The sequence below is a fragment of the Vicugna pacos genome, chromosome 21 (assembly GCF_048564905.1).
Source record: "Vicugna pacos chromosome 21, VicPac4, whole genome shotgun sequence".
NCBI lineage: Eukaryota > Metazoa > Chordata > Mammalia > Artiodactyla > Camelidae > Vicugna > Vicugna pacos.
Genome location: NC_133007.1, coordinates 8,610,692 through 8,638,546, shown reverse-complemented (window position 1 = coordinate 8,638,546; position 27,855 = coordinate 8,610,692). Strand labels below are relative to the sequence as shown.

Genomic DNA, 27,855 nt, shown 5'->3' with positions numbered 1-27,855 from the left:
GAAGTACTCTGAAATGAAACTCATTAATCTGGAAGTTCTATTCTAGTATACAAAGCTTCCACTGAGTTCTTTAGTACTTTAATCTTTTTTTTTAATGGGAGGGGTAATTAGGTTTCTTTGTTTGTTTGTTTGTTTTTTGTTGGAGGTACCCAGGATTGTACCCAGGACTGAACCCAGGACATCTTGCATGCTAAGCACTGCACTCTACCACTGAGCTATATCCTCCCCCTAGTGCTTTAATCTTAAATATAAACAGATGGCCAAGAATCACCAGATATTTGAGGAAATTCTCTAACCTGAAAGACAGAGGAAAAAACAAATAAATAGGAGAGAGAAAAAGAAGAACCCAAAAGAAAGAGAGGTAATGCATAAGGCCAAAAACAACTTCAAAGCATAATAAATATTTTCAAAAGATAAGATTCTGCAGCTATGAAACAATAGCAGGATGCTGTAAGAAACTTCAATGACACAAGAAAGAGAGCTTAGAAATTAAAATATAAAAGCTAAAGTCAAGTCACTCTCCCAGGAAGTGGAACAGAAAATGAGAAAATCAATCCAGAAGAATCTAGTAAAAGAAAACTTAGAAAATTTTGAGAAGAAATTGTCAAAGAAATAATGCAAGAAAGTTTCCCAAAACAAGGAAATATAAATATCCAGATCAGAAAAGCCATCAAATTCCCAATACAGTGAATGAAAAATAAAAAAAAAAAACTTTCCAACACACACATGTCAATTCTTATCATGAAAGAGCACACAACCAAGGCTTTAAAAAAAACTTAAGAGCCTCTAGAAAGAAAAAAATAGATTATATACAAAGGAGGTGTGGAAGGATTGAATTGGAATTCTCAACAGAAATATTGAAAGTCAAAAGTCAATGGAGCAATGTTTTCAAAATTCTGAGTGGAGGTTATTTTCAACCCAATATACAGAATGGTCCATACACAGAATGGTCCTTGAATGTCAGACTGAGGAGTTTGGGTTTTATCATATAAGCAATAATGGGGAACCTTTAAACATTTTTGAGCAAGGAAATTACATAATCAGAATTGTGCTATGTATAAATTAATCCAGCAGTGAAATTCCAAATGACTTGATTTACAGAGACTAAATTTCGGAGACCAGTTGGCAAAAAGCTAGGATAAGACGTAATAAAGGCTCTAAAGAGGGTAGTGGTAGTGGGAATGAAGAGTCAGAGATAAGATAGGAGGGACATTTTAGAGGCAAAATCGATAGGATGTCACAAAGTCATCATTGTTACAAAGCCATCTAACCAGATAAAAGCCAGTAAAGTGATTTCATAGGATCAGTACTGGCAGCGTCTTCACATTAAAGCCATGTCATGTGGAAGGGTGCTGGGACAGGAGAAGACTTTGATGTTTCTGCCTTTTGTTGAAATGCGCTTTGAAAAGTTTGAAAAAGTAGGAAATGCTGAAAAACCATGATCATACCACATAGTCAGGCATTCCAGGATTCTGAATGCCTGGCTGGTTGCCAGAGTTGTTCTGGAAGTGCTACTTCAATTTACCAACACCTTGAGGTGAAGATAAGCATGTGGAATAGAATGTACTCACCTCCTTCAAACATCCCTCAAGTGAAAACCTTTGCAATAATGTCTTTGATTCTGAGGCTCACTGACAAAGCCTGGTTTTAAAGTAGTCTGCTTGTCCTTTGTCAGGAGATGCCTAATAATAAGTGTGGTATTCATTTATAGGGGGTATTTTGGAATAATATACTCAGCTTCTTGAGTTTCTCCTAATTAGAACTAGAGGTTTTTTTTTAATTAAAAAACATTTTTTTAATGGAGGTACTGAGGGATTGAGAGCAGGACCTTGTGTGTGCTAAGCATGCACTTTACCACTGAGCTATTCCCCCACCCGCCTAGACCTAGTTTTTTAGCTCTTTATTTTGAATTTGTATACCCATAAGTTGTAAAAATAGTGCATAGAGTCTTCAGGCACTTCCCATAGTAGTGATATCTTACAGCTGTAGTGTAATAGCAAAGCCAGGTAATTGACATTGGTGCAGTGCTGTTAACTAGACTACAGACTTCATTCAGTTTGGGCCAGTTTTTATATGCATTCATTTGTGTGTTTATAGTTCTGTGCAGTTTAATCCTATGTATAGATTTGTGTGACCACCACCAAAGTCAAGCTACAGAATTATTCTATTACCAGAAACAAACTCCCTCTGCTACCCCTTTATAGTCATCCCCACCTCCCCACACCCATCCCCGTCTCCTATCAACCACTTTTTCTTTTCCATCTCTTTAGTTTTGTTAATTCAAGAATGTTACATACGTGGAATCATATAGTATGTAACCATTTAAGATAGGCTTTTTTCCTACTAAATAGGATGCCCTTGAAATCCATGCAAGTTGCTGCATCTGTCAATAGTTTGTTCCTTGTTATGGCTGAGTAGTATTCCATTGTATGGATATACTGGAGTTTGTCAAACCATTCACCCACTGAAAAGCATTTGTATCTAGTTTTGGGCTGTTAAGGAATAAAGCTGCTGTGAACAGTTGTGCAAGTGTAAGTTTCAACTTTTCTGGGGTAAATACACAAGTGCAGTTGGTGGGTTGTATGATAAGTACTTGTTTAGGTTTAGAAAAACCGCCTATTTTCCAGAGTGCCTGTACCATTCTACATGTCCACTGGCAATTTTTAGGGGTTTTTTTGCATCCCAAGAGATTTTCACCTATGTTTTCTTCTAGAATTTTTATGATTTTTTAGCCTTTATATTTAGGTCTGTGATCCATGTAGTTAATCTGTGGTTACTCTAAATAAAAGGTCTTGACTCAGAGCCTTGTGGTGTTCAGTTCAAGATAGTAATCAAAACTGCAAACTTACCCCAGCCAAGCCAATTGCAGAGAGTCTCCTTGCTTTTGGAGAAGGAACTGTTGTAAACCACCTCCTTCTCTCCTCATCTACTCTTCCCGTCCAGCTGAACTACCCGTGGTTTTAGGTGCCCTCCAGATTTAGGGCAAGAGGAGACAGAAAGGAGGGGAAAGAGAGTAAGAAAGTTTTAGTTCTCTCTTAGCCTTCCATAATACTCTCTGAGCCTGGCAGATGCTGAAAGCTGACTCCTCCATCATGGGATACTTTGGGGAATTCTTCAGAAATGTCTCCTCTTTGAAGAGTTCTCATCTATGGTTTTATTGAGTTTGGTGAGTACATTTCTATTCTAAATGTTCATTTGCAGCTCCTCCTACTGTTTCTAAGTAGGAATTCTTGCCGTTCTGGCCTCTTCACCCTTCCAGTGTCCTCTGGGCCACAGGAAATACTCACACATCCTTTGCCCTAACAAACCTCCAGGAGTGCAGCCTAATCCAGGAACATCAGCTTGGGCTGTGCTACCAACAGTTCCTCATTTCTCCTCGTCCGGATTTCCCAGATAAAATCAAACCCCATGCTGTGTGCATTCCCTCCCTCATATCCCTCATGTATACATGTAGGGGGGGGTGGGGTCAGGTGATGAGCCTTACAGCTTTCTCCAGAAATTCTCTCTCATAAAATTCCTTCTCCATATTCTCACTACTTTTTGTAGTCTTATTCTGAGAGGTTCAAGGTAATGGAATTGGTTCCAAAACACTTCCTTTGTAAAGTCTACAGTTTGTCTAGTACTTCACTTTGGTATGCAACATGTTTTATCTTAGAATCTCAATTGAAACTTCAATTTTAATATCATTACATATGTATATAGTAATTTTATTGAAATCTACAGTCGTGCAAAATGGAACTAACTCTCAGCACTGGCTCCTACCACTCCGACTAAAAGTTCATCATTTACTTACACTACACTGCTTCATATATCTCTGCTTTCGTCTTGCTGCCCTCTCTATCCCAAATACCGTTGCCTATTCTCACACCCTGTCCTTTGTCAGGCTTACTTCTGATCCATACTCATGTAACAGTACCCAAGACAGGAGTCGTATGCTCCCTGACTTCTTTTCCTTGTTCTTCCTGTACATCATCCTAGACTAAGCACCTACCCCACACACCCACCCATGGCCAACTGCATACACCTCACTGTAGGACTGACTACTTTCTGTTGAATTTATCTTTTCACGTTTCTGCTTACTGCAGCAGATTGGAAGCTCCTCAAGTGGACAGTCTTTGTATCCCCATCCCTACCACAATGCCTGTCCTAGTAAGGAACTTAATTTCTTGGCCTGAGACAACAGGGGAGTGTCCCAACAAATTCTAGATAGTAAGAAGAAGATTCTCCGGTATGGTGTACTTGGATAGAATGACAACTTCTCAGAAATTATTGGCTTCCAGGCCATTAATTAATCAATACAGCCTAGCTGTAGATTTATAGAGTTTCCCTTACCAGTGTTTACTGGTATGGGCCAATTAAAGATCCCTTAGTTTTGTGAACTCAAGCCCAGTTGAAGTTTCTAATTGTATCACAGTAGCATTTTAAATTCATTAGAAAGTTTTATCTTAATAGAAAAATATTATTTCCTTACATTTATTCCTTCTGTCTTCATATTCTTCCAGCAAAGAATATATTCAAGAATAGCTATCCTAACCTCAGCCAGATGAATAATTTACATAAAATGAACTAATGCATGTCATGTCACTGTGAAAAAACTGTGTTTGTAATGATAGTCCCATTTGTATAGTACTGCAGTTTATGAGATATTTATAAAATCATAGATGATTGCATTTGATTCTCAGAATAACTGTGAGAGATAGGAAGAGCAGTCATTATCCACATTTTACAAATTAGATAACTAAGGTTCAGGAAGAAGTTATTTGTTCCACATCACATGGCTAGTGAGTGACTGGAGCTGGCATGAATACATAGGGCTTTTGACTCCAAGTTGAGTGCATTTTCCAATATACTCTTAGTTGCATATGTTGATAGGAATTCTAACCTGCTGAGAAAATGACTGAGAAAAAAGGAAGAATCAAAGGGAAAAATATACATATACACACACACTCAAAACAACAACTCTTAATAAAAAAGAGTAGATTACTATACAATAATAATTAATGAGTCAATTTATGGTCATTATATTTCCACAATTTGGTAAAATATGAAGATATTCCCGACTATACTTTCCTTTTCCCTTCCCTCTAAATCCAAATGGATTGGGTAAAAACTAAAAGAAAATATAGCTAGAGTTCTTATGATCTTGGAATGGAGGAACCCTTTCTAAGCATAAACTGGGGGAAGTAGTTACAAAGATGACAGGAAAAGTACTAATTTACAAATCATATTTACATTATCAGTTAGGTTCAACAAATAGAAAAATGGTTTAAGAATATGAAATAGCAGTTTGTAATTCACAGAAAAGGGAACTGAGATTGCCAATATACATGTTAAAATGTCCTCAACCTCCTAAGTAAAGAAATTCATACTAAAGCAAAAATGAAATACCATTTACTACCAGTTACACTGGCAAAGATGTTTGAAGTTCAGCCATGTCTCATTTTGGCTGTAGTGTATAGAAACACGCACCATTGGTAGGAATTTAAATTGCTGCCATCTATTATGGAGGGTAAATTAGCAATATTGAAACTTTAAATATATGTGCTCTTTGGTCTAGCAGTTTCACCTCTGGAAATTTAAACCATGAATACATGCACTTGTACTTAAGGTATATGTACTAAGATATTTTTTGAACCTGGGTGGTAATCCCCCAGAAAAGAAAAGAAAAGAAAAAAAAATTAAAAACTTAGGTGGTAATCAAGGACTGGTTAAAATTCTGTAGGCCTATGTAAGGGAATATTTTGTGGTCATTAAAAAGAGGCAAGTTACATCTATATGTTCCAGTGTGGACAGAATTCCAAAATACACTTTTAAGGAAAAAAGTATAGTAGAATCCCAGTTGTGTGTGTACACATGCATACCCACACACATATGTATATGTATATGTATAATATTTGGTTGTCTATGTGCAAAAAATTTCTGGGAGTGCGTCACAATTGTTAATAGTATTTTCCATAGAAGCTGAGGGAGGTACCCTTATTTATACTTTTCACCTTCTATCCTTCCTCTTGGAATTTATTACCAACAGCACTTACTGCTTTACTATTTGAAGCGGAAAATGTGATTAGAGAAAACCTCCTTTTACCCTATTTCAACCCCATGCCTCCCTCTATTTCCCAGTTGCCACTCATTCACGACCGGACTCCACTGTCTCACATCCCATTCATTTTCTCAACCCTCTGCAGTCTCATTTTTGTCCTCATCATTTCGCTGAAACTGCTCTTGTCAAAGTCTCCAATTATCTCCCAGTTCATATACCATGGCTACTATTAATATTTTAACACACTCTATCTTCTGCAGTAATGGACAGTCCATCCTTCTTAAGAGCTGTCTTCCCTGGGCTTTATGATACTTGAGTCTCCTAGTTCTCCTTCTGTCTTTTAAATTCTTCAGCCTCTTTATCAGCTTTGTAGATTTAAATGTTAGCACTTCTCAGGTTGTTTTCTGAGGACCATTTATCAGTCTGCATGTTGTCTTTCAGGATTCACGTTGTCTTGGTGTATTGAGGCTGCTGTAATAAAAACATCATAGACCAGGTGCTTTATATCCAACAGAAATGTATTTCTCACAGTTCTGGGGTCTAAGAAGTCCTCGATCAAGGTTCTGGCAGATTTGGTCTCTGGTAAGGACCTGCTTCCTGGGTCCAAAGACTGACTTTTCTCTGTGTCCTCAGATGGGTGAATGGGCAATGGATCTCTTTGGGATCTATTTAATAAAGACAGTAATCACCTCTCAAAGGTCATATCTAATACAGTCACGTTGGAGGTTAGCATTTCAGTGTAAATTTGGAGGGGACACAAACATTCAATCTGTGGCAAATATCTACTCCCACAGGAACCTCAAACTTGTACTAAGCTTGATTTTATTTCCACCCTCTCCTCAACCAGCATTGCCTGTCACGTCTGTGAAGGACACCGTCTTCGTAGCCAGAGGCTGGTCCTGACTCTGCCCTCTCCCTGATGCCCCCAGTATTGTAGTCGTTAAGGCCTGCTTACTGCCTGATCTCTGCCCAGGTCCATCCACTTCTGCGTTTCTGCTGCTCTGGTTTGTGATCTTTACTCGGATTCCTGTCACAATTTATGAACCAGTCTCTATGAGTCTCTCATTTTTTTCTCTCCCCTCTGTGTACCCCTTTTCCCACTGCTTAGCCAAAGCACTCTTGCAGAGATGCACATCTGATCCACCACCCACAACCTTTCTCTGTCCATCCATGGTCTTGTGGTCGCACCAAAACACCCATGTTATACCAGGTCCCATCATGGTACCCCTCAGTCCTAATTGTTCCCTCGCCCTTTTCTCGCAGCCCCAACACACATCCACAGCTGCACCAGAGCCACACTTTTTGAGTTTGGAATTCTTTTGAATTCTTTTGGAATTCCTCAAACACGCTAGATTTGTATATTCTCCCTACTGGCCTTCCCACGTGCTGGTCATTCCCCCTAGAACTCTCAGTACCTTCACATCTGCATGTAGCTAATTCTACTCTGTCCTTATGGCCACAACATCACATTACTTTTTCCTACCAAAAAAAAAAGCCTTTTTGAATCCCCAACTGAATATCCAGAGCCCTTCTAAGTGCTCACAGAGCCTCTTTTGTATCCTTTTTCATAGGTCTTATCACACTGTATTGTAACTGCTTGTGAACTATATAAACTGTGTGTGAGCCAAGGACCTTGCCTTCCTTCTTCACCACTGGTTCCTGGCGTCCACCTCTAGTGCAGTGCCTGATGTGTAATGCACACCAAGTAACCATTGAGTGGATAGATGGATTCATACAAAGATTCACTTGTTCACCCAAATGAGAGCTAATGGGAAAGCAAACAGTCATGAATTTAGGAATGATTAAGAAGTAAATGTCATTGAACTTGGTCAGTTTCTTCCTTATTTATCCTCCTTTCACCTATACTTAATTTTATGGTAACGATGAGACTAAAAATCTAAGGCAAAGAGAAAGAAAAGTTACTAGTCTTTCCACTCACTCTTAAACTAGTATGTTGATTGAGTTGATTTATGAGTGTCATTTGATTTAGTTCATGGTTTTTTAATTGAGTATGTTTATATTCACTTTCTTTCATAGACACTAGTAGATTTTATTCCATTTGCAATTTAAGGACAAAAAAGGTGTATTACTATATGGTACAGTTTCTGTAAGGAGACTGTTTCCTAGTGTCTGTCATACTGGAGGTTAGTTGAGTTTACTGCTCTTCAGAACATGTTTTAATATTTATAATCTTGTCCTCATTCTGTGTGCACCTTCACTGCCTGCACACATGTATATGTACCAGAATAGGCTGAATGTCATTTTTGATTGTGATGATAAATTTCCTTACCATGAGTTTATTCATTTTAAATAAAAACTCAGGCTGACAAACATCCTTCTTTACCATTGGGTAGCTGGGCTCATTAGACATGCTGTCTAGGGGCTGAGAGCAGGGAGAAGGAAGATCAGCAGTACATGTTACGTTTCCATAAATAGTGTTTTGTGTGAGTGGCTGTGTGGTGTTTTTTGTTTGTTTGTTTGTTTTTTAATCTGACACAAAAACCAGTGAGTGACATCAGCAGTGGGGACAGCTGTAACTGCAGCGGGTGAATCATAGCAGCGTGTGCCATCACAGTCCCCGGGGAGGGCTGTTTTTTAGCACTCAAGTACAACTCTTGTGAATGAGCTTTAATTTCTTTCTTTTCTTTTTTTCCTTTAAAAAGAAAAATCCAGGTAGGGAAACCTTTATAATATAGGAAAGGATCTGCTCTTTCAAACAGAAAACATCAGTTGAATTCACAGATAGCTGGTTGAAAAACTATAAAATCTGGGGCACAAGCTGTATTTTTCTCAAAGTGAAAGCTCAGATGCAGCTTTTAAAAAACTGATTAGACCCTGTGTAAATTTGTTGGTAGGGTATTAGGATACCGAATTTTGTTAGTTACTACCTGGGAAATTTTCAAACAAGGTGAAGTGCCTTAGAAACACGTACTGGTGAATACAAGCATGTATCGCTGTACCAAGTTTATGACTGAGCTGTCTTTTCAAGAATTCAGCGAAGCAGTCTGGAATCGTAACTGCCACACCAAGCAGAAATTCACCTGCAGTGGAGTACAGGATTTTGTGTGGCAATAAGCATTTTTAATTAAAAGTTTCCCAAGTTTGGAACTGAATCTGTAAACCTGTGGCAGATTGAGCAAGCTAGCACATCCAAGCACTATTGGCGCTTTGGGGGAAATGTGCTTTTTAAAAAATTGGATGGTTGAGCTGGGAAAAATGCAGCTGTGTTTTATTTTACGTTGCTCTAATCAGAGTTCTTTGACTCCTTTTTTTTCTTCGTCAGTGTATCCAGTGGTGTGTGTTGGCTCCCATCCCCCAACCCTTCACTTTTGTCTTTTAAGACTGATTTCACATAAGGATGTGGGTTAAAGCAATATAATATTCATTCACTGTAGTGAGTAATAGAAAGCCCCTCCTGCCTGTCGTTTATCTCTTAAATAGGTCAGAAGCAGCAGGTAATCTTCATCAGCGAAGCAATTAGATTTTTTAACCCTTACCAATCACATTGCTAGTTTGCTTGGAGTTTACACAGAATTGAAGGTTGTCTGCTGACCTGAAAGCAAAAATGTAAAGGCTACGGTGTTCCCTAATTAGAGGTAAGATTGCTTCTTCTTCCCAGTTAAACCAAGAAGTAGTCATACTTGAGCTCTGAATAATTACATGGTGTGTGGGATGCTGGGGGTTGGGGAGTAGGGCTGCAGGGGTCAGGAAGAGAACCTTGACCAGTAGTCAAGGGATTCACAATGTCGAGTTTCGAGGCCAGGGTCCTTGATGAAGGCCGTTGTCAGATTGGACTGGGAGAAGCTGTTTTAAGCTCATATTATTCTCTCAATAAATCCGCATTCTGCTTTCCATTAGAGAAGTAAGCTGTAGTGCCATACGGAGCTGCTAAAACTCTAGTTAGCAGATCTAAGAAAAATCAACTCATAGGAAGGTACAGGCGGTAAACAGGATTCAGAGGGGACTTGGGGTTTCTCGTGCTGTTATATAGAAGCATTTGCACAGATAGTGCCTCCCCTCCCCGCCACCCGCACACCATTCCCAGGCTGCTTGATCTTCCTGTTTACTGTAATCCTGCTTCTCTGGGAATTACCTGTCTTCTCAGAGATCCTTTCTTCCCAGTACAGGAAGGCCTTGCTTACTTATTCATCAGCCATGTTAGTCATATTAGCAACTTTGGTGTTCAATTCCTGGGTATAGGTGGGTAAACACACAAACATACGTAAATGCTCTACAATATGGGATTCTGAGCTATACATTAATAATTGAAATTCAGTAACCAGGAAGAGTTTTGAATTCGAATTCCAGTTGGCTTGGTTGTAATATCTGTCAATGGCTGTATTTGGAAGTTAAACCCAAGTATCAAAATGAAATTTGTTCAGCATTGGAAGTAGAGTGAATAAAGAATTTGATCCAACTGAGTTACAATGTGTAACTCAGATGAGTTAATGTAAAATAATACCTAGAAACATTAAACGAAGGTAAGCAGTGCAAAGGAAATAGACCAGACAGGAGAGGAAGATAGAACTTGCAAGGTGGGACGTGGCGAATACCTTTTAGAAGGGGCTGGGGATCAGCTAGGAAACAGCTGAAACTTCTCAGCTTTGTTCTCTGTCAGAGTTAAGAGATTCTCCTCCATCCCAGAGTTGCCTGTTTTTTCCCTACAGCTTTTGACTCCAAAACTGTTCTTGAAATGGGTGGGGCCTTGCCGTTCCTTCCTCTCTGTCTTAAGATGGTCACGTTGGCAGAGCATGCTCCTTGAGTCCTTCCAGCCGCAGCTTCTCCCTGCTGCCCTCAGCTCTAATCTCCTTCTAGGTGTAGCACCATGGCAACAGGCCCAGCCTAGAGCCCAGGAACCTTGTTTGTGTTACCTGAGGGGCTGGATGCAGCCTGAGGAAGAGAAGAAGGAATATTATCCTGTCCTGCAGCCTGTTTGGGAGATGGCTTCATGTTCTGTTGTATGTGTGTCTGTTCTGCTTCTACTGAAGACTTGAAATTACACCTGGAAAACATTTAGCCAAAGATGCTATCAGGAACCGAAGGCAGCAGGGGAAACCATCTTCTCTTGGTTCTTGTCTTCTAAACAGAGAGTTGTTTTCTGAGATGTGGTTCAGAAAGTGACTTGCTCTGCCGTGACATGTGGCACCGCTATGATTTGGGGTTGCACTGCACGATGGCTGTACGGTTGCTTCATGTAGGTAGACATTTATTTGGTTTGAGATACAATTAATTTATGTTTTCAAATATCTTCCTAGAGAATTTAAGAAACAAAAGTCAGCCTCCTTCTATTTTAAATATGCCTCGTCTTTCCTGTTGAGAGACTCACTCTCAGAGCAGGAGAGGGTTTTCCCCTCCAAGCAACTAACTCCTCCTGGGAAAATGGGCTGGAATTGTTGTTTCGTATGTGTTTTAAGAAAGCTGACAATATCCTGTTGCCTAAGCCAGGCTTCCTATGAAGTATATTGGGAAAGGTTGGTAATTACCTTAAAGTAAAATTGTTTTTGCATTTAGTTACTTATAATTGATACGCTGTGTTGACAGTATCTAACATGTCATTGTCTTAACCAATAGAACGAAAGGAAGTAAATGTGGAGCCATTACATTGTTTTGTTTTTATGTATAAAACTCTAGGCAGCTTTTGTGCATACTTTGTGTTATCAATAGTAAATATAATTACTGATGTTTTTTGCCTTAAAAAGACTGCTGAATATTAGAACACACTGTTTCACTCCAAACATTAAATGGTGACTGTTTTTTGATGTGTGTGGAAAAGAAGAATGAACTAAAATCCTGTTGCTAAAGATGTTCCTAACTGTATGGATTTGATTAAACAGTGTTAGAATGGAAACAGAAGGGAAAGAGCAGCCTTCAGTGCTGATTCCCCATCTCTCATTACTTTATGATTTAACTGAAAGCTACTGTGGCACTAGGTATTTCAAGTGTTAACATGGTTATTTCAAGCAAGTGAATGAAGCTGCTTATTCAATGTGTTTTACAAAAACAAATGTCTTTACACAAGACATTTCTTTTTATCCCTATTACTGGGTACTTCTGCTTGAAACATGTGTATTTAACGCCGGGCATTTCAGTCAATAAACACTATAATTATTGAGTAAAACTGCATGGCTAGCCAGTTCTAGATTCAAGAATATTGTGTCTTCTGTTGTTTGGCTTCGTTTATTCCTCCAAGGGGAAGGCAGTGGAGTACTGGCTTCTGCAGTAACAAAAGTGCTTCACGGTGCTTTTTTTTTTTTTTTTTTAAACAACTCGGGGACAGAACCAGCCAGGATGCCTGAAAGGCTGACAAAGATCTGTACTTCTAGAGGAGCGTTTGAACATTTCTTTTGAGGGTGGGAAGTTTCTTCAAGGCATTTTTTTCTTTATTCACATTTGTACAGTAAAGCATAGATAGAACCAAAATCTTGCCAGAAAAGAATTCCATATTGAGATGGAAATCAGACCTTTTGAAAAGCAGGGTCTTGTGCTGAAAAGTTTGGCTTTGTGGTGTGTGTGTGTGTTCATTCTGCCAAAGCAGAAAGAAACAGAATGAAGATTCCACCACTACTGTTTCGTCAGTGATAGCAGAGGACAAAGCTATAGCATGGGTAGAAAAAAAGGAATAACACCTTTGCATAAAAAAGAACCCAGGATAACCTTGGATAGTATATATTTCTCCATCTCCAGTACAGGAATGAGGATAAAAACAATGTCTGTGATGGGGCATTGAGCGCCCTTGAGACTAATAAAATTATAGTAAATTTTTGTGTTTTGTTTAAAAAAAAAGAATGTGTGTGTGTGCATGCACATACATATATATGGTTTATATGTACCACAGGAATATGATATTATTATTATTATTATTATTATTATTATTATTACAGATGAACTGTGAATTTGCTCCTTGTTTAGTTTTCCCATAGGCGTTTTTACATTTGCTGTGAGTCTCCACTGCATTTGACCTTTATTTCCTCGTTGGCTAATGGTTACACCATCATAAATATCTTTTTGTACTCTTAGGTCTCGTGGGCTGCCTAAACTAAAAGAGTCCCGCTCCCATGAGTCCTTGCTGAGCCCGTGCAGTGCGGTGGAATGCCTGGACCTAGGCAGAGGGGAGCCTGTGTCCGTGAAGCCACTGCACAGCAGCATCCTTGGCCAAGACTTCTGCTTTGAGGTAAAAATGTAGGAAGAAGAAAGAGCAGTGAGACAGCAAAGAGGTTTTCTGTCCAGTCTTCTTGTGGTTCCATTACTATGGTGTTGATGATCCAATCATCTTAACTGGTTTTTAGTTGCTGAAAATTGCCTACTTGCGGGAAGGAAATTGGAAATTGCTAATCTAATTATGTCGGTGATCGATGTTATTAATGACGGCTTCTCATTCCTTTTGGCCTACTTCTGCTTTCAAAATAAGTGAGTTTTAGTGCATTCTCAGCAGAGGTCACAAGACTAATTTATTAAGTTAGTATTTTAATTTTTTAGTATTGATAAAGATATCACCTAAGACATTATTTTTCTCCCCAAAACCTAAGCCCCCAATTTTAATGATTCTTTGAGGAAGTTGAAGTTGGTTATTTTTTCTAACTAAAACATGGGCAGTTCGAGATCTGGGACCATGTGTTAATTATTTTTGTAATCCCTGCACCTAGCCCAGTCCCTGGCATGTTGCAGGTGCCTGATTTCTTGAATGAACAAGTAGCCCTTCACCAGAGAACTGTGACTATCACCTTTTATAAGGTCATTTTTGCCTCCCAAACTAAATGTACACAATTGGCCATTTGCAAAGTTAATTTCAAAACCATCTGTGTGCTTGTTAGGGTTATGATTTAATCAGTTAGCATGAACTTACAAATTTGCTAGTAATGAGTCCTGTGTTAGATGTTGTAGAAGTTGAAAGACGTTTGATACCTGTTGTTGGGGACCTGCATTATCCAGCAGAAACACAGGGCAAGCCACGTGGGTAATTTTAAATTTTATTAAACCCAAATGTTAGACTTCGACATGTAACTAAAATAAAATTATCAATGAAGATTTTTACATTTTTTTAAACTAAGGCTTTAAAGTGTGATGTGTATTTTACATTTACAGCACATCTCAGTCTGGACTAGCTGTATTTCAGGTGCTCACTAGCCATGTGTGGTTAGTAGCTACCATATTAGGGAGAACGTAACATCTGATCTAATTTACTAGGTCATAACCTGAGATTGAGTTAACATGTGGGCACCCTTTAGCAATTTGGACAAGTCATTTATTGGTGATCTTTTTATAAAAGTCCCTTGAACTTTTGCCGTATTTGTGGAGCTCGGTTCGACAGCTTGTAGGACAAGCCCAATGTCAGGCGCTAGGCATAGAGACAGCGTGTTTCATTTTTAAAGGACAGAGGTAATAATTGTCAGGCTAACCTAATGAATGACTGCCCGCCAACAGATTGGTTGCCTAGTAGAGGAGAAATGGGTTGCAGAGTGATTCAATACTGGTAACTCCTTTTCAGTTTCATGTAGTTCCCTTCTGTAATATTATACTGAAGGCAGTCCCGAGGAATTTGGTAAACTGTTTTAGAGACTCTTCCCCCCTTTCTAGTTATTTTTTAGGAAGTCACTTAGAATTGAGCATATTTATTTGCAGGTAATTTTTACAGGTTTAAATTTAATTAAAGGTTTTTAGTTTTGTTCCTTCTAAACTGTAGGCCAGTTTTAGGTTCCTGAGCTGAATTCTCGATGGCCTTGGTCTTCGTACCTGGAGATGAATATAGATGCTATCCGGATAACAAAGGCAGAAAGTGAATGTGGTTGTAGACACAGATCACACAAAACCAGCAAATGTCATTTTGATTTCCAGGTCGTATAATTTGGATTCCTAGCATATCCCTAACTCTTAAATGATACAACTCGGAAGATAGAGCCCTCAAGCCCCATGTTTCCTTGTCCTTATCTCTGATGTTTATGTTGAAGGTTACCTACTTAAGTGGAAGTAAATGCTTCAGCTGCAACTCTGCTTCAGAGAGAGATAAGTGGATGGAAAACCTTCGCAGGACAGTTCAACCAAATAAGGTAATGGTGACTTTGAATGTCTAAAAAACTGTATAACTCTATAAGCAGTAAGTTGATAGAAGGTAGATACAGTAATAATACCTTAAATTTGATAGAACTTATAAAACACGTGTACATGTTATATCATTTTATGCTCAAAATAATCCTATTGCAGATATTATCATGATTTTGCCAGTGTAGATAAGAAGACTCAGAGAAGTGATTTTACCAAGTACATGATAGAAATAGAACTAGAACACAAAGTTTCTTACTTACTTGATTTTATTTGCAGAGAGCTAATTCAGTTGCCACGAGGCTGTCTATATGAGAACTTACATTACAGGATGATTTTTTTTAACTCAAGTAAGATGAGGGTGTATGTGGCTCTCTGAGAGCTTGCTGTTATCTTGAAAATGAGATAGAAATCCCCTTCATTGCTTATTGACTGCCCTTAACGAAGTACATAACATCACCTACTTTAAGAGGAGAATGTTCTCCTTCTGGGATTTGAGCTCTCACACACAACTTTGCTGCTTCTTTGTAGGACAACTGCAGACGAGCTGAAAATGTCCTCCGTTTATGGATCATTGAAGCCAAGGACCTCGCCCCTAAAAAGAAATACTTCTGTGAACTGTGCCTTGATGACACCCTCTTTGCTCGTACAACCAGCAAGACCAAAGCAGACAATATTTTCTGGGGCGAACATTTTGAGTTCTACAGCCTTCCACATCTTCATAGCATCACAGTTCACATTTATAAAGATGTGGAAAAAAAGAAAAAAAAAGACAAGAATAATTATGTAGGGCTCGTCAACATCCCCACTGCCAGTGTGACTGGTCGCCAGTTTGTGGAAAAGTGGTATCCAGTAAGCACGCCTACACCCAACAAAGGAAAGACAGGAGGACCTTCTATTCGGATTAAATCACGTTTCCAAACTATCACCATTCTGCCTATGGAGCAATACAAAGAATTTGCAGAATTTGTCACCAGCAACTACACCATGTTGTGTTCTGTTCTTGAACCAGTAATTAGCGTGAGAAATAAAGAGGAGTTGGCCTGTGCCTTAGTGCACATTCTTCAGAGTACTGGCAGAGCAAAGGTAAGTGGGAAGGGAGGATTGCATCACCCCAGCTCTCTTCCCTACCTTTTATGAAGAAGCAAACACGCATTTACTGTGGTGATTCACATTAGAGAAATATGCTTTGCTATATTGGTTCAAAAAAAAAATTAGGAAGGAAACCTAATAGCGGTTCTTAGATCCAGAAAAGCTGGGGATTATAGAAGTAAAGAAGTAAAATGGAGAAACGAACAAGTATTCATTTAAAGTCTGCTTGCAATGGAATATAGATACCACAGCTCACTCTTTATTGTCTGACAAAATAAATGGTGGATTTGGTGTGATAAGCCCACAGTGTGTTGAAGATTGTTTATCTTTAGTTCTGAAGTGTGTTGTATGATGGTTCTACTCAAATATTTTAAGTTAAGATTGACTGATGACTGTAACCCATAGTCACAGAACGAAGTATTCCAGAAGCATGCTGGTAATTCACAGGAGTCTTCATGAGAGTAACATCTAAATTTGGAATTAAAATACTCAGGGGGTATTATTTGTTAGCTGTCTTATGATAGCTTTAGTCTCAATCCAACCTGGAAAGAAGTAAAAATTCAGGAAGATGGAAAAGAGAAGTATGCTAATTGTATGAAGAACACTGAACAATTGATAGAGTCGTTGATCAGCCTGAACTGTGGTGATTATCACCTCTGTGAGGCATAGTCACTTAATGAGGCTAAGTTTCTATTATCTTGTATGCAAGTTGATCATGGTAAAATTGTGTTTTAGATCTAGAGGAGTTCACAGCTAGAATAATTTTTTTAGAACCAAGTAATAAAGATAAATGTTTTTAAGATTTCTTGATACAAATCAGAATATATCAGTATATTCAGTATTTAACCCCTTATCTAAATGCTTTCCTATTGATGATCATTTTTATGGTTGAAATTTCTGCTAATAATTTTGAGCTTTGTGGTGTTAACAAAGGTGTCATTGAAATTTAAGTCTCATCCTTGAGATTGCATGGATATGTTCTTTCTGTTCTTCATTTGCTCAGGTTCTAGAATATAGGTAGGACTTTTTGGCAGATTTATTGAGGTACAATTTATATGCCATAAACTACCCATTTGAAGTGAAAAATTGAGTGAGTTTTGACAGATTATGCACCTATGGAAACCGCAGCAATCAAGATACAGAATGTTGAGGAGAAGGTATAGCTCAGAGGTAGAGTGTGTGCTTAGCATGCATCCTGGGTTTAATCCCTAGTACCTCCATTAAAAAAAAAAAACAAACCTAATTACCTCCCCCCAAAATAAAAATAAAAAATAAATTTAAAAAAAAGATGCAGCATGTTGCCGTCACTCCCAGATTTCTTCCTGTCCCTTAGCATAAGAGTTGTAACAGTGATTCCTAAATGTACAAGTCTTGTACACTGAGCTACCCCCAAATAAATCCCATTAATGTTTAAAATGCTAAATTCTAAAGTGAAAGTAAATCAGCACATTCCCTTTGTATTTGGTTTTGGAGACTTTTGAAGTACCTAATGAACAGATAACATTCAAAATACCTGATGTTATCCCATTTCAAATTGAACAACAGTAAACATTGAGTGAGTTCAAATGTTAGGTCAAGAAATTTCCTGTTGATACTGAGGACCAATTTGTAACTATTATATATGAGACACTTAATATGTGTCAGAAACTGTTGAATGCTGGAAATAAAGAGGTGAATAAAAGTAGATGCTGTCTTTGGTCTCATGGGGCTTACGGTCTTCTGGGGAAAACAGATATTAATCAAATAATTACAGAAATAAATGTGTGATTACAGTTAAAAGTGCAGTTGTAAAAAAGATATATGGTGCTGTAAGAATGAGGATTAAGGGGACTTGACTCATGGAGTTGAGGGCCATGCTGGTCAGAGAAGGCTTCACTGAGGAAGCGATGTGCAAACTAAAATCCAAAGGATCTGAGGAATTAAGTCCATGATGGTGGGGGCAGAGCGAGGGTGGGCGTGAAGCAGAATGGAGAACAGCATTTGTAAAAAGCCCTGTGAATAGACAATGTTTTGTGGTAGAAAGGGCTTGATGTATTCAAGGGCTGAAAAATGGGCCCTTGAGACTGGAGCACAAAGCAGAGAGAATGGTACCAGATAAGGCTGGGAAGGCAGACAGAACAGAAAATACAGAGGCTGGTCAGCCACATTCTGCATCATGGTCTTTATCAAAAGCGCATGAAAAAACCTGTGAAGGAATTTTAATTTTTTTTTTTAATTTTCAACTTAGGTGGTGACACCTTAGATTTTACCCTGACTGACTTTTTTCTTTCAAATGAATCTGGTAGCTTTAGTTTTAAAGGTGTGTTCCCAAGATGTCTAATATTTCATCAGTCTCTTCTAATGTATATTATTTATTCCGTTGCTTTCTGCCTGACTGAACATTATTCTACCAGGATTTTCTGACCGACTTGGTGATGTCTGAGGTGGATCGTTGTGGAGAGCACGATGTCTTGATCTTCAGAGAGAACACCATTGCCACCAAGTCCATTGAAGAGTACCTCAAGTTGGTGGGACAGCAGTATCTTCATGATGCACTAGGTATGGAGACGAAAAACACCTGTTTTCTTTCCTTTCCCTTTCGATGTTTATTTCACTCTCATGAAACAGCCAAATTGAACTCAGACTCTGCGATGTTATAGTTAATGCTAGCTGATTAAAGTGTTAAAGGTGGCATTTCAGGTGTCAGAAGTCCCTGCAGTTGTCACCAGTGGAGGAACAACAGATTGGTTTCTTACAACATGTACGGAAAGAGAAAGGCCATCAGCATGGGCAGCTGCCCCCAGGCCCTCTAGTTCCTGAGATGCTGAGATGCCCAGTTATGTTAGTAACATCAGTAACGAGGCGCCACTACTAGGCGACTTGTTTCTCCCAAAGTGCCAGTGTTTATATCATGATATAAGTATATACCTGAGTCTTAAAGGTGTTAGCCTTTGTTATCATGCATGAAAAATGAAGAAACTCTTGCCAGTTTCCACAACTCCCAGTTTCTGCCTTTAAGGCCTACAGAATTTGTCACAATAACTAATTTTTGTCCAATCAGTCGTTCTTGTTGACTCATCCACTCATTTGCACTTCCAGCCTTGGTCATGAAATTCAGGAGTTAACCACTAGCATAAGGCACCGTGCTGGGCACTTTGATGTACATTACGGTAAAGCAGACATGAGTTCTTTGAAGAACAGCATCGTGTTCTTTCTCTCCATATCCCCGGTACTTCACACAGAATGTAAAGCAGCACTAGCCTAAAGAAACATAATGTGAGCCAAATGTGAGTAATTTAAATTTTCTGGTAGTCACAGTATAAAAAGGGTAAAGAGAAACAGGTGAAAATTAATTTTAATAACGTTGTATTTAACCCAGTGTATCCAGATATTGTTTAGCAGTTTATCAGTATAAAAATGATTAATGAAGTATTTTACTTTTTTCATACTAACTCTTTAAAATTGAGTGTATTTTACATTACAGCTTCAGTTTGCACTAGCCACATTTAAAGTGCTCAGCAGTCACGTGTGACCGTCAAGAGTAGACAGTAAGATATGTCAAATGAATGGATAAATCTTTGCCCCTCTGGCACCTACAGTATAGAAAGATAAGTGTGTCCCTATAACCAAAAAGGAAGAGAATCCTGTGCCTTTGCAAATAATTTAAAAACCTGATTCTAGCTGATGGAATTATAAAATTTCCCTTGTGAAGTACATTTATGAAGTGTATGTAGTTTGAAGAGTAGCGAGATCATATGAAAACAGAGACTGGACTAGGGAAGCGGCAGGGATTAGCATAGGGGAGAGAAGCTCCTGTACAAAAAGTGCAGAGACACCAGAGAACCAGGCAGGTTGGGAATAAAACCACTTAGCTGGAAAATGACGTGAAAAGACAAGTCAACAACAAAAAAGATTAGAAAAACAATTAGAACCACTTAGTAGAGAGCCTGACTGCCTGGCTGAGGAGTTCAGGTGAGCCACTGGAAGTTTTGAGCAGGGTGTTTTCAATACAGCCAATAACAGTGATTTAAATGGGTTGGTGAAGAAAGCAGCTGAAAGCAGAGACCAGTTAAGAAGCCACTGCAGTAAGGAAGGCAAGAAATAACAAGACTCTGAGTGAGGCAATCGCCAAGAGTCAGAGAAAAGGTGGATCTGAGAAATATTAAAGAGGTTGAACTGATTGGATGTGGCAACTTTTCAGTTTGTGGGAAGGGGGAGGGGGTGGTAGGGGAGGAGATTAGATATTACAGTGAATTGGGGGCCTTTTGAGGGATAAGATAAATGATAAGATTCTTAATAGAAATAGAGAACATAGGAGAGGTAGACTTGAAAGAAGGAGAAATAACATTTCCACTTCACATATATTCAAGTTGAAGTTCAAGTAGGAAATCCTAGGGGTTCTTGGTAGGAAATCCCAAGACATCTGTCCAGCTGGCTGTTGGAAATTTAGAACTAAGTTACCCATGTGGAGGGAATCAGTGAAGCAACAAGATTACAGGAGGAGGCAGAGAATAGGGCCCAAGACAGATCTTCCAGTGCACCTGGTTTCTGGTGTCTAAGGAAGAAGAGAAATCAGAGAAGTGATCAGAGGCAGCGTGCACACACACATACAAAAAAAGAAAGAAATCCCAGAAGGTCCTGAGTCTTTGACACCAAGAGAAAAAGAAGTATCAATAGAAGCAGAGATTGAGGAGGGTAAAGATTAAAAAATAAAAATGGCTATTCAGTCGGCAACTTACAGATGATTAGTGATGACGAGGACCGCTCTCAGGAGGACAGGGGCCGGGTTGAAAGGGTGGAATTGAATGACTACTCAAGAAACAGGACCGCTGTGTTTACGTGACCTAGACTCACTGAAGTAGCAATTAATTCCTACCCTGGAGAAATAAATTTTTTCTCTTCCTGCTTTCTATCTTTATGTTTTTGTTTTCTTTTCTCTAAGTCATGTGCTTTAGTTTAATATCTAATGGGAATTTATAAGAAGCATGGTGAGAATGGATTTTCATTGACATTAGGCAAGGCACCAAATCATAGTCTCACATAAAGAGCTCATTACAGTCAGATCATAAATTATATCTCATGGTTTGCTTTAATGATTTGTACTGCCTTATGAAAAGCACTGTTGAAGCTTCCCAAACAGCAGTCTATTCTGGGGAGGTAAAGGGGTAAATATTTGTTGACCATCTGCCTCTTAAAAATCAAATATTCATATTCTACCACTCTGCGTGCCAAACAGGATTTCCAGATGAAATCATTTCTGAAATGAAAGGGAGAGACAAGTCCTTTGATAGGACAGTTAATAATTAAATATCTGATTGGCTCAATGAGACATGAAAATTAATTCAGTGAGCAGGGGAAGAAATTCAAGTAACCCCACAAAGATCTCTATTATCATATTTGTAACCCAAGAGCCAGGGCCAGGGTGGTGGAAATGGCTGCTGCTTCACACAGAGCGCAGCCAAGTTCATTGGTAAGCATCTTCAGGACAGAGATTCTGTTGTCTTCTTCCCATCCAACTCCCCGTATTTCTAGGTAGCCTTAACATCCTACCAGGATTTTGCTCCTGTATTTTATTTTTGCGGCAGAAATTCTGTTTTGAAAGCAGCTTACAGAATGTGTCTTAGCGCCAGTGTAAATTCAGACTTACATTAAATGGCTGAAAATAGTAAAAAGTGATTTTCCAATAGTAACCCTGAAGAATGGCAACATTTTCAGTTCCCGGAGAAAGACGCCGCTATTTTCACAGGATACTGTACTTGCTGTGGCAGGAGACTCTAACAGGATAATTGAGAAGGGTTTCACGGTGAGATTTAAATAAAAAGGCTTCACAGTGAAGTCTCAGTAAACAAAAAAATTAATTTAAATTAATAAGTACAGCTGAGCACTCAGTAATAAAAGTTTTGTTGTATTTCATACACTTCGGGCAAAAAAATAGATGTTATTTCCAGGTTGCCTGAAGAATTCTCAAGAGAAAATTGAGTTAAAAATTAGATAATACCTACCTGCTTTTTAGCCAGTCTTCATTTATCCTGATTAAAGGCATTGCTGTTTATAGCACAGATTCTGCCTCAGTTAGACTCAAATTAAATCTTCTACCTGTTAACCCCTTTTACCTTTCTAATTGAAATCAGATTGCATGCCGATGTCCTGTAATACACAGGAAACACCATTTTCTGTGACATATAAAAAAGAAGTCCCTTTAAAAAGGCCTGATTTCCATCCTTGGTGACAGAGGCAAATTTCCTTTTAGCAATAATATGTCCATACCTACTGGCTTATTTCTACACATGAAATTTGGATGCTAGATAGTAATGAGTTAATGATTTACACAGAAGACACACCACAGGACATTCCAGGCACAAACTCATATTTAAACAGCATATTGAGTGCTCACCCTCTTTGGCCCTGGTCTCTTTTTCAAAGGCAAGAAAGCGAGCAGACATGAAGGGAGTATGGAATCTGTCTCAGTAATTGGTGGTCGGCTAAAGAGCTTCTAGGTGCAGATCTATAAAAGTTCGCCTTTCAGTGTGGTACTTTCCACACTATTGGACATAGGTTATAGTTTCAAAAGTGAAAAGAATTTTCTCAATTTTGGAAGGTTTAAAATCTATCATAATCAGGTAAAAAGAAAAAAACAGATGAGGTAAGGATTTGTTCTTCCAGGAAATATCAGGCCTATCTCTACAGAGGATAGGATCTATGAACGGGGCTTCTAAGCTAAATGTATTTGGAAGAACATATACAGCTTATATAAAGGGATATTCTCCTGTGTGCTATGTTGAATGACTACCCCATTACAAGAGGTAGGCCTGGAGACCCTCACTTGGTTATTTATTCTTCTAAAATAGTAACAGCATTATTCATCCTGGTAGAGAGGCCTTATAATAAATGATGAATCCTACTAATTAAATATATTGGTGGTTTCAGATAAAAGATTTAACGTTGTAGCATTGTTTAAAGTAGTATCATTATGATTTTTATAAATACTACAATGATGGTGATGTTAGTGAGGACTGTTTTCCCACTTTCGGGATAAGGAAAATAAACATGCTATCTGGGAGGTGGTAAATAACTCTTGGCTTCCAAAGCAGGAACCCTCCGTGAAGAATCTTTTGTGCCCTTCATGTCAGGCATCAAAAAGAATTCCCCACTGTACAGTTTTAGTACAAAAATCCTAAATTCTTTTATTCTATTCAGGAAGACACTATTTATAGCTACACTATTCATCATCTTCTTTCTCCAAATAGGAGAGTTCATCAAAGCTTTGTATGAGTCAGATGAGAACTGTGAAGTGGATCCCAGCAAATGTTCATCCAGTGAGCTGACAGACCATCAGAGCAACCTGAAGATGTGCTGTGAGCTGGCTTTCTGCAAGATCATCAATTCTTACTGGTGAGCTGGTGTCAGTGCTTCATCCCCTGCTTATGGAACTTAAACACCTCCATGTAAAAGTGATCACAGTGTTAACTGTTATTTCCTAACTAAAGGAAGGGCTTAGGGGAAAAATTGAAAGTTTCCCTCACGCAGTTTTTCTAAAATCTAAACCTCCATTGTAAGCAGAAATGTCTCTGAACTATCTACATAAATGTAACATTTCCCCAGAATATTAGCACCACATTCTCTTCTCTAATACCAGAAGAATTTTAAGGACTTTTTAACATGTTTGCTAGTGTCCAACAAGTGTGTTGATGGTTTTTGTTCATTACTCCAACCCCAGCAATCGGTGAACTTTTGGAAGATTTTTGATGAACGTTCTTTAGAGAGACTGTGATACACTCTGGTAAACTACACAGTTTAGTCAGGAGCCTTGTGCCGTTTTCCCACTTTGCAAAACTAAATTTACACTGATCCCCGAGTTTTGCGGCTTTGGATTTCCAGTCTCCATCAGAATTTTCTACCACCTCTCAGCCATGAGTCAGGCAGAGCTCTGTTAGGCCCTCCTCCCAGCCTGGCTCTCTTGGGCCAGAGTGGGATCACCTGTGCTTTCTTGGGTTATGGTTCTTTTCTACCGAGAGGTTTTGGTCTTTTTTTCCTTCCCCAGTGTTTTCCCTCGTGAGTTGAAAGAAGTGTTTGCGTCATGGAAGCAGCAGTGCCTGAACCGTGGCAAGCAGGACATCAGCGAGCGGCTCATCAGCGCCTCGCTGTTCCTCCGCTTTCTGTGCCCGGCCATCATGTCGCCCAGTCTCTTCAACCTCATGCAGGAGTACCCTGACGACCGCACGTCTCGGACTCTAACGCTCATTGCCAAGGTCATCCAGAACCTGGCCAACTTTGCCAAGTAGGTGTAGCTACCATCACCACTTTTTTAAAAACATTGTTTAAAAAAGTACATGAGGCCTAAAATTCAGGTGGTGGGGGCCACATCATTTATGTCATGTGATTGTTGTTGTGATGTTACTAAAAATAGCAAAAAAAATTGGACTCACTTTGAATTTTCACTTAATAGAGGAATGGTTAAATAACCTCTTCGTTCAATGGACTGTCAGCAGCCGCTGCAAGTTATGTTAACAAAGTACCAATAATACGGAAAATGATAAAGATGTATTAAATGAAAAGTGCTACTAAAAACTTTAGCTCCCCCCTCACCCCAGAAAAGGATACCAAAGTGGTACATATGCTTTTATCCCAGCAGTATAAAAACACAAAAACCTAAGTACAAGAAAGTTGGGAAGGCCAGTCAGACAGAATTCTGTGGTTACATTGTCTAGGACAGTCAGTTGGCTTGGCCCCTTTGAAAAAGTCAACGTCGTGAAAAATGGAAAGATGGAGGAGGGACTATACTAGATTAAATGAAACTAAATCCAGTACTTGAATTTTAATTGGATTTGAACTGGGAAAAAAAATGATAAAAATCACTTTGGGGACAATTGGTGAAACTTAAATACAATTATATATCAGATAATTTATTAATAATGTCTTTTAAAAGTTTTAGCGTGATGATGGCTTTGGTTTACATAAGAATTATTATACTTATTCTGGAGAAGTAGGTACTAAGGTACCTAAAGCTTATGTCTACAATTTGGTTTAAAACAGTTCAATCAAAAAAAAGTACGTGTATATGTAGAGAGAGTGAAAACAAACTTGTTAACATGTGAACAATGGGTTAATGTAGGTGAATGGTTGGGTGTACATTGTATTCTTTCCCTTTTTCTGTAGCTTTAAATTTTTCAAAACAAAGTTAGGTGAAAGCAATTGGGGAAGAAATGCACTGAAATGGAAACAGCAGATATATTTGGGTGATGGAATGGGTACACAGCCTTTTTTCTTCTTTGAATTGTTTTCAACTTTTTGTTAAATTTGTTTAATTTTTACAATTTATAGAAAATAATTTTAAGAAATCACTGAGAAGGAATTCACACTGGCAGAATCAATCCCAGATTTACTCAACATTGAAGCTTAAGGACAAGTTTCTAGTAGCAATGTATTGAAGGAAAAAATTTGAAGTTTAATGAGACATTGTTTTCTAGCATAGCAGTGGCTTTTTAGAAGTGCACTGTTTTAACTTTGTGTGCCCCTGAAATATGCATGTTGACCCATATTTGAGCTAATTCTTGTCCAAGTTGTTTCTAGTTTATTTGGGAACATGTTTTATGGACTTGAGCTAGGCCCAGAAGGCAGCTAGAACCTAGACAGACACAGAGGAGAGGGCGTTCTTCTCTAGCACAAGCGAGGTCTTGGAGAGGAAAAAGAAGGTAACATATTTGGGAGACTTTGAAGAAGCTGGTGATATTGAAGGTTTATACTGATGATGAATGTTTATACTGACTTTAAATACCAGAAAAAAAGACTTTTGTCTTTCCCCTGGAGAGAACAGAAAGCTATTCAAAGTTTTTGAGTATTAACATAATACTAAGAAAGTATGTTTTAGTATTTATCACTCACAGATACTAAACAAATTAGTCACCTACCCCCCCCAAAGTGTAAATTCAATTCAAAGTGATCACATCTTTTCCTGAATATGCTCTTTCTCATTTTCATTCCCTCTACTTTAGATTTGGTAACAAAGAGGAATACATGGCCTTCATGAATGACTTTCTAGAACACGAGTGGGGTGGAATGAAGCGCTTTCTTCTGGAGATCTCTAATCCAGACACCATCTCAAACACCCCAGGCTTTGATGGCTACATTGATCTGGGCCGAGAGCTTTCAGTTTTGCATTCCTTACTATGGGAAGTGGTTTCCCAACTTGATAAGGTAAAGTAGGCTGGAAGGGCAATGGGAGATGGGAGGCAGAGAATCCTAAAGAACCTGAATTCTGGAGAGTGTCTACGGAGCAATCACACTCATGCTTTCTGCTAGTTGAAAGCAGCCTTTTGCCCTAGAAGTCTGGGAGGAAGTAGTTATTATTTCTGAGTAAAATATGTGCCCTACAAACCAGGAAATTCTAGAAAGCCATGAAATTATTAGCATAGTTTGAAGTAGTTACATAAATTAATGGGGTATACATTTCTGTAGATAGATACACGTATGTGTGTGTATTTGCCTAGAAACTAGTATCAAATACTGGTGTTTGCAGCCTTATTCATGTATTGTAGGATGACATGAACCTCATATAGTAACTTCTAATGAAAGTGTGAACTTGGAAAAATACTGAGACGATTGTGTTTAAGTAACTTACTCATGAGATTTGTTTTTATCATGCAAGTCAGAGGGTTTTATATAACTATTAGTACTAAAGACTTACATGGGATCTGAAAATCCTGATGTTTTCTTTTTCTTTGCAGATGTGAATTAAGGATATAGAAAACAATGATCATTTTTAAACAATTATTTTCTGACTACAACCTAAGAATTTTATTGTATGTCGTATTAGTAACTAAATGTATACCATGCCAATCGTTTTCTTCCTTCTGGAATTTTGCAAAGAGGGATAGAATTTGTTATGGAAAACTGTCTAACAGACTTTGGCTAGGTTTATCCCAATAATTATTTATTAATGTTTTTGTTTGCTGCAGGTACTTTATAAATATCTGTGGTGGTATGTTAGAATAACTTCACAAAGCAAAGTTATTTTTCTGTGATAAGAATTTGATTGTTTGCTTTCCTCCATTTTCCTATTATCTTTAAAAATATTTCACCAACAAAATGGAGGGGTGGGGTGGGGAGTAAAACCTATTAACAAAGACCAGTTTCCTGAGGACATGTAAATGGTAGTATGCCCACTGCTGCTCAAAGCATTTGTAAAGTAAGAAACTGTTTCTTATTCTCAGTAACCCCTTCTTCATTTGTAGAAATGCTAGCTAGATTTTCAGTTGGCAGCTATGCTGAAGGTAAATTTCTTGAATATGAATCATGGCTCAAGAAAGTCGAGCAAGTAAAGACATTCTCCTGATGGCGTTTGTACTCATTTAAGCAGGGTAGAAGAGTCTACTGGTTGTTGAGAAAACAATGGAAACCCAGGGGCAGCCATGTACAATTGCCTAATGGTTGAGGGTTCCCATAAGACCCCATGAGAATGAGAATTCCCTAAAGAGAAAGATGATTGAGATGGATAAAGCAAGTCATAAAAAGTTACTCTTCATTGAATAACTGCATCAGTGGGATACAGATACAGTTATCTTGTGAAATCAACCTGGTTTATTCAGTGTCAGGGTCTTTTTAACAGGCTTTGCTGTGTAAGTACATTTTCTCCTTTTTAATCTCTGTTTGGTCCTGGGAACCAGGAGTACCTCTAGACATAGCTCAGAGAGTTTACCTGATTTTGCTGC

General features: G+C 38.5%; 1 protein-coding gene across 5 annotated transcripts in view; it reads left to right on the top strand.

Moving 5' to 3' along the window:
• Positions 1-27,855, top strand: part of RASAL2 (RAS protein activator like 2) — a 297,751-nt gene that overhangs the window by 252,204 nt on the left and 17,692 nt on the right. For all 5 annotated transcript variants that reach the window (XM_031688793.2, XM_031688792.2, XM_072946046.1 and 2 more), the window contains 7 exons: positions 13,058-13,211; positions 14,986-15,084; positions 15,608-16,162; positions 18,562-18,706; positions 23,395-23,539; positions 24,189-24,425; positions 26,140-26,341. In XM_031688793.2, the coding sequence (XP_031544653.1) occupies positions 13,058-13,211; positions 14,986-15,084; positions 15,608-16,162; positions 18,562-18,706; positions 23,395-23,539; positions 24,189-24,425; positions 26,140-26,341 (1,537 nt within the window). The remainder of the gene's footprint in view (positions 1-13,057; positions 13,212-14,985; positions 15,085-15,607; positions 16,163-18,561; positions 18,707-23,394; positions 23,540-24,188; positions 24,426-26,139; positions 26,342-27,855) is intronic.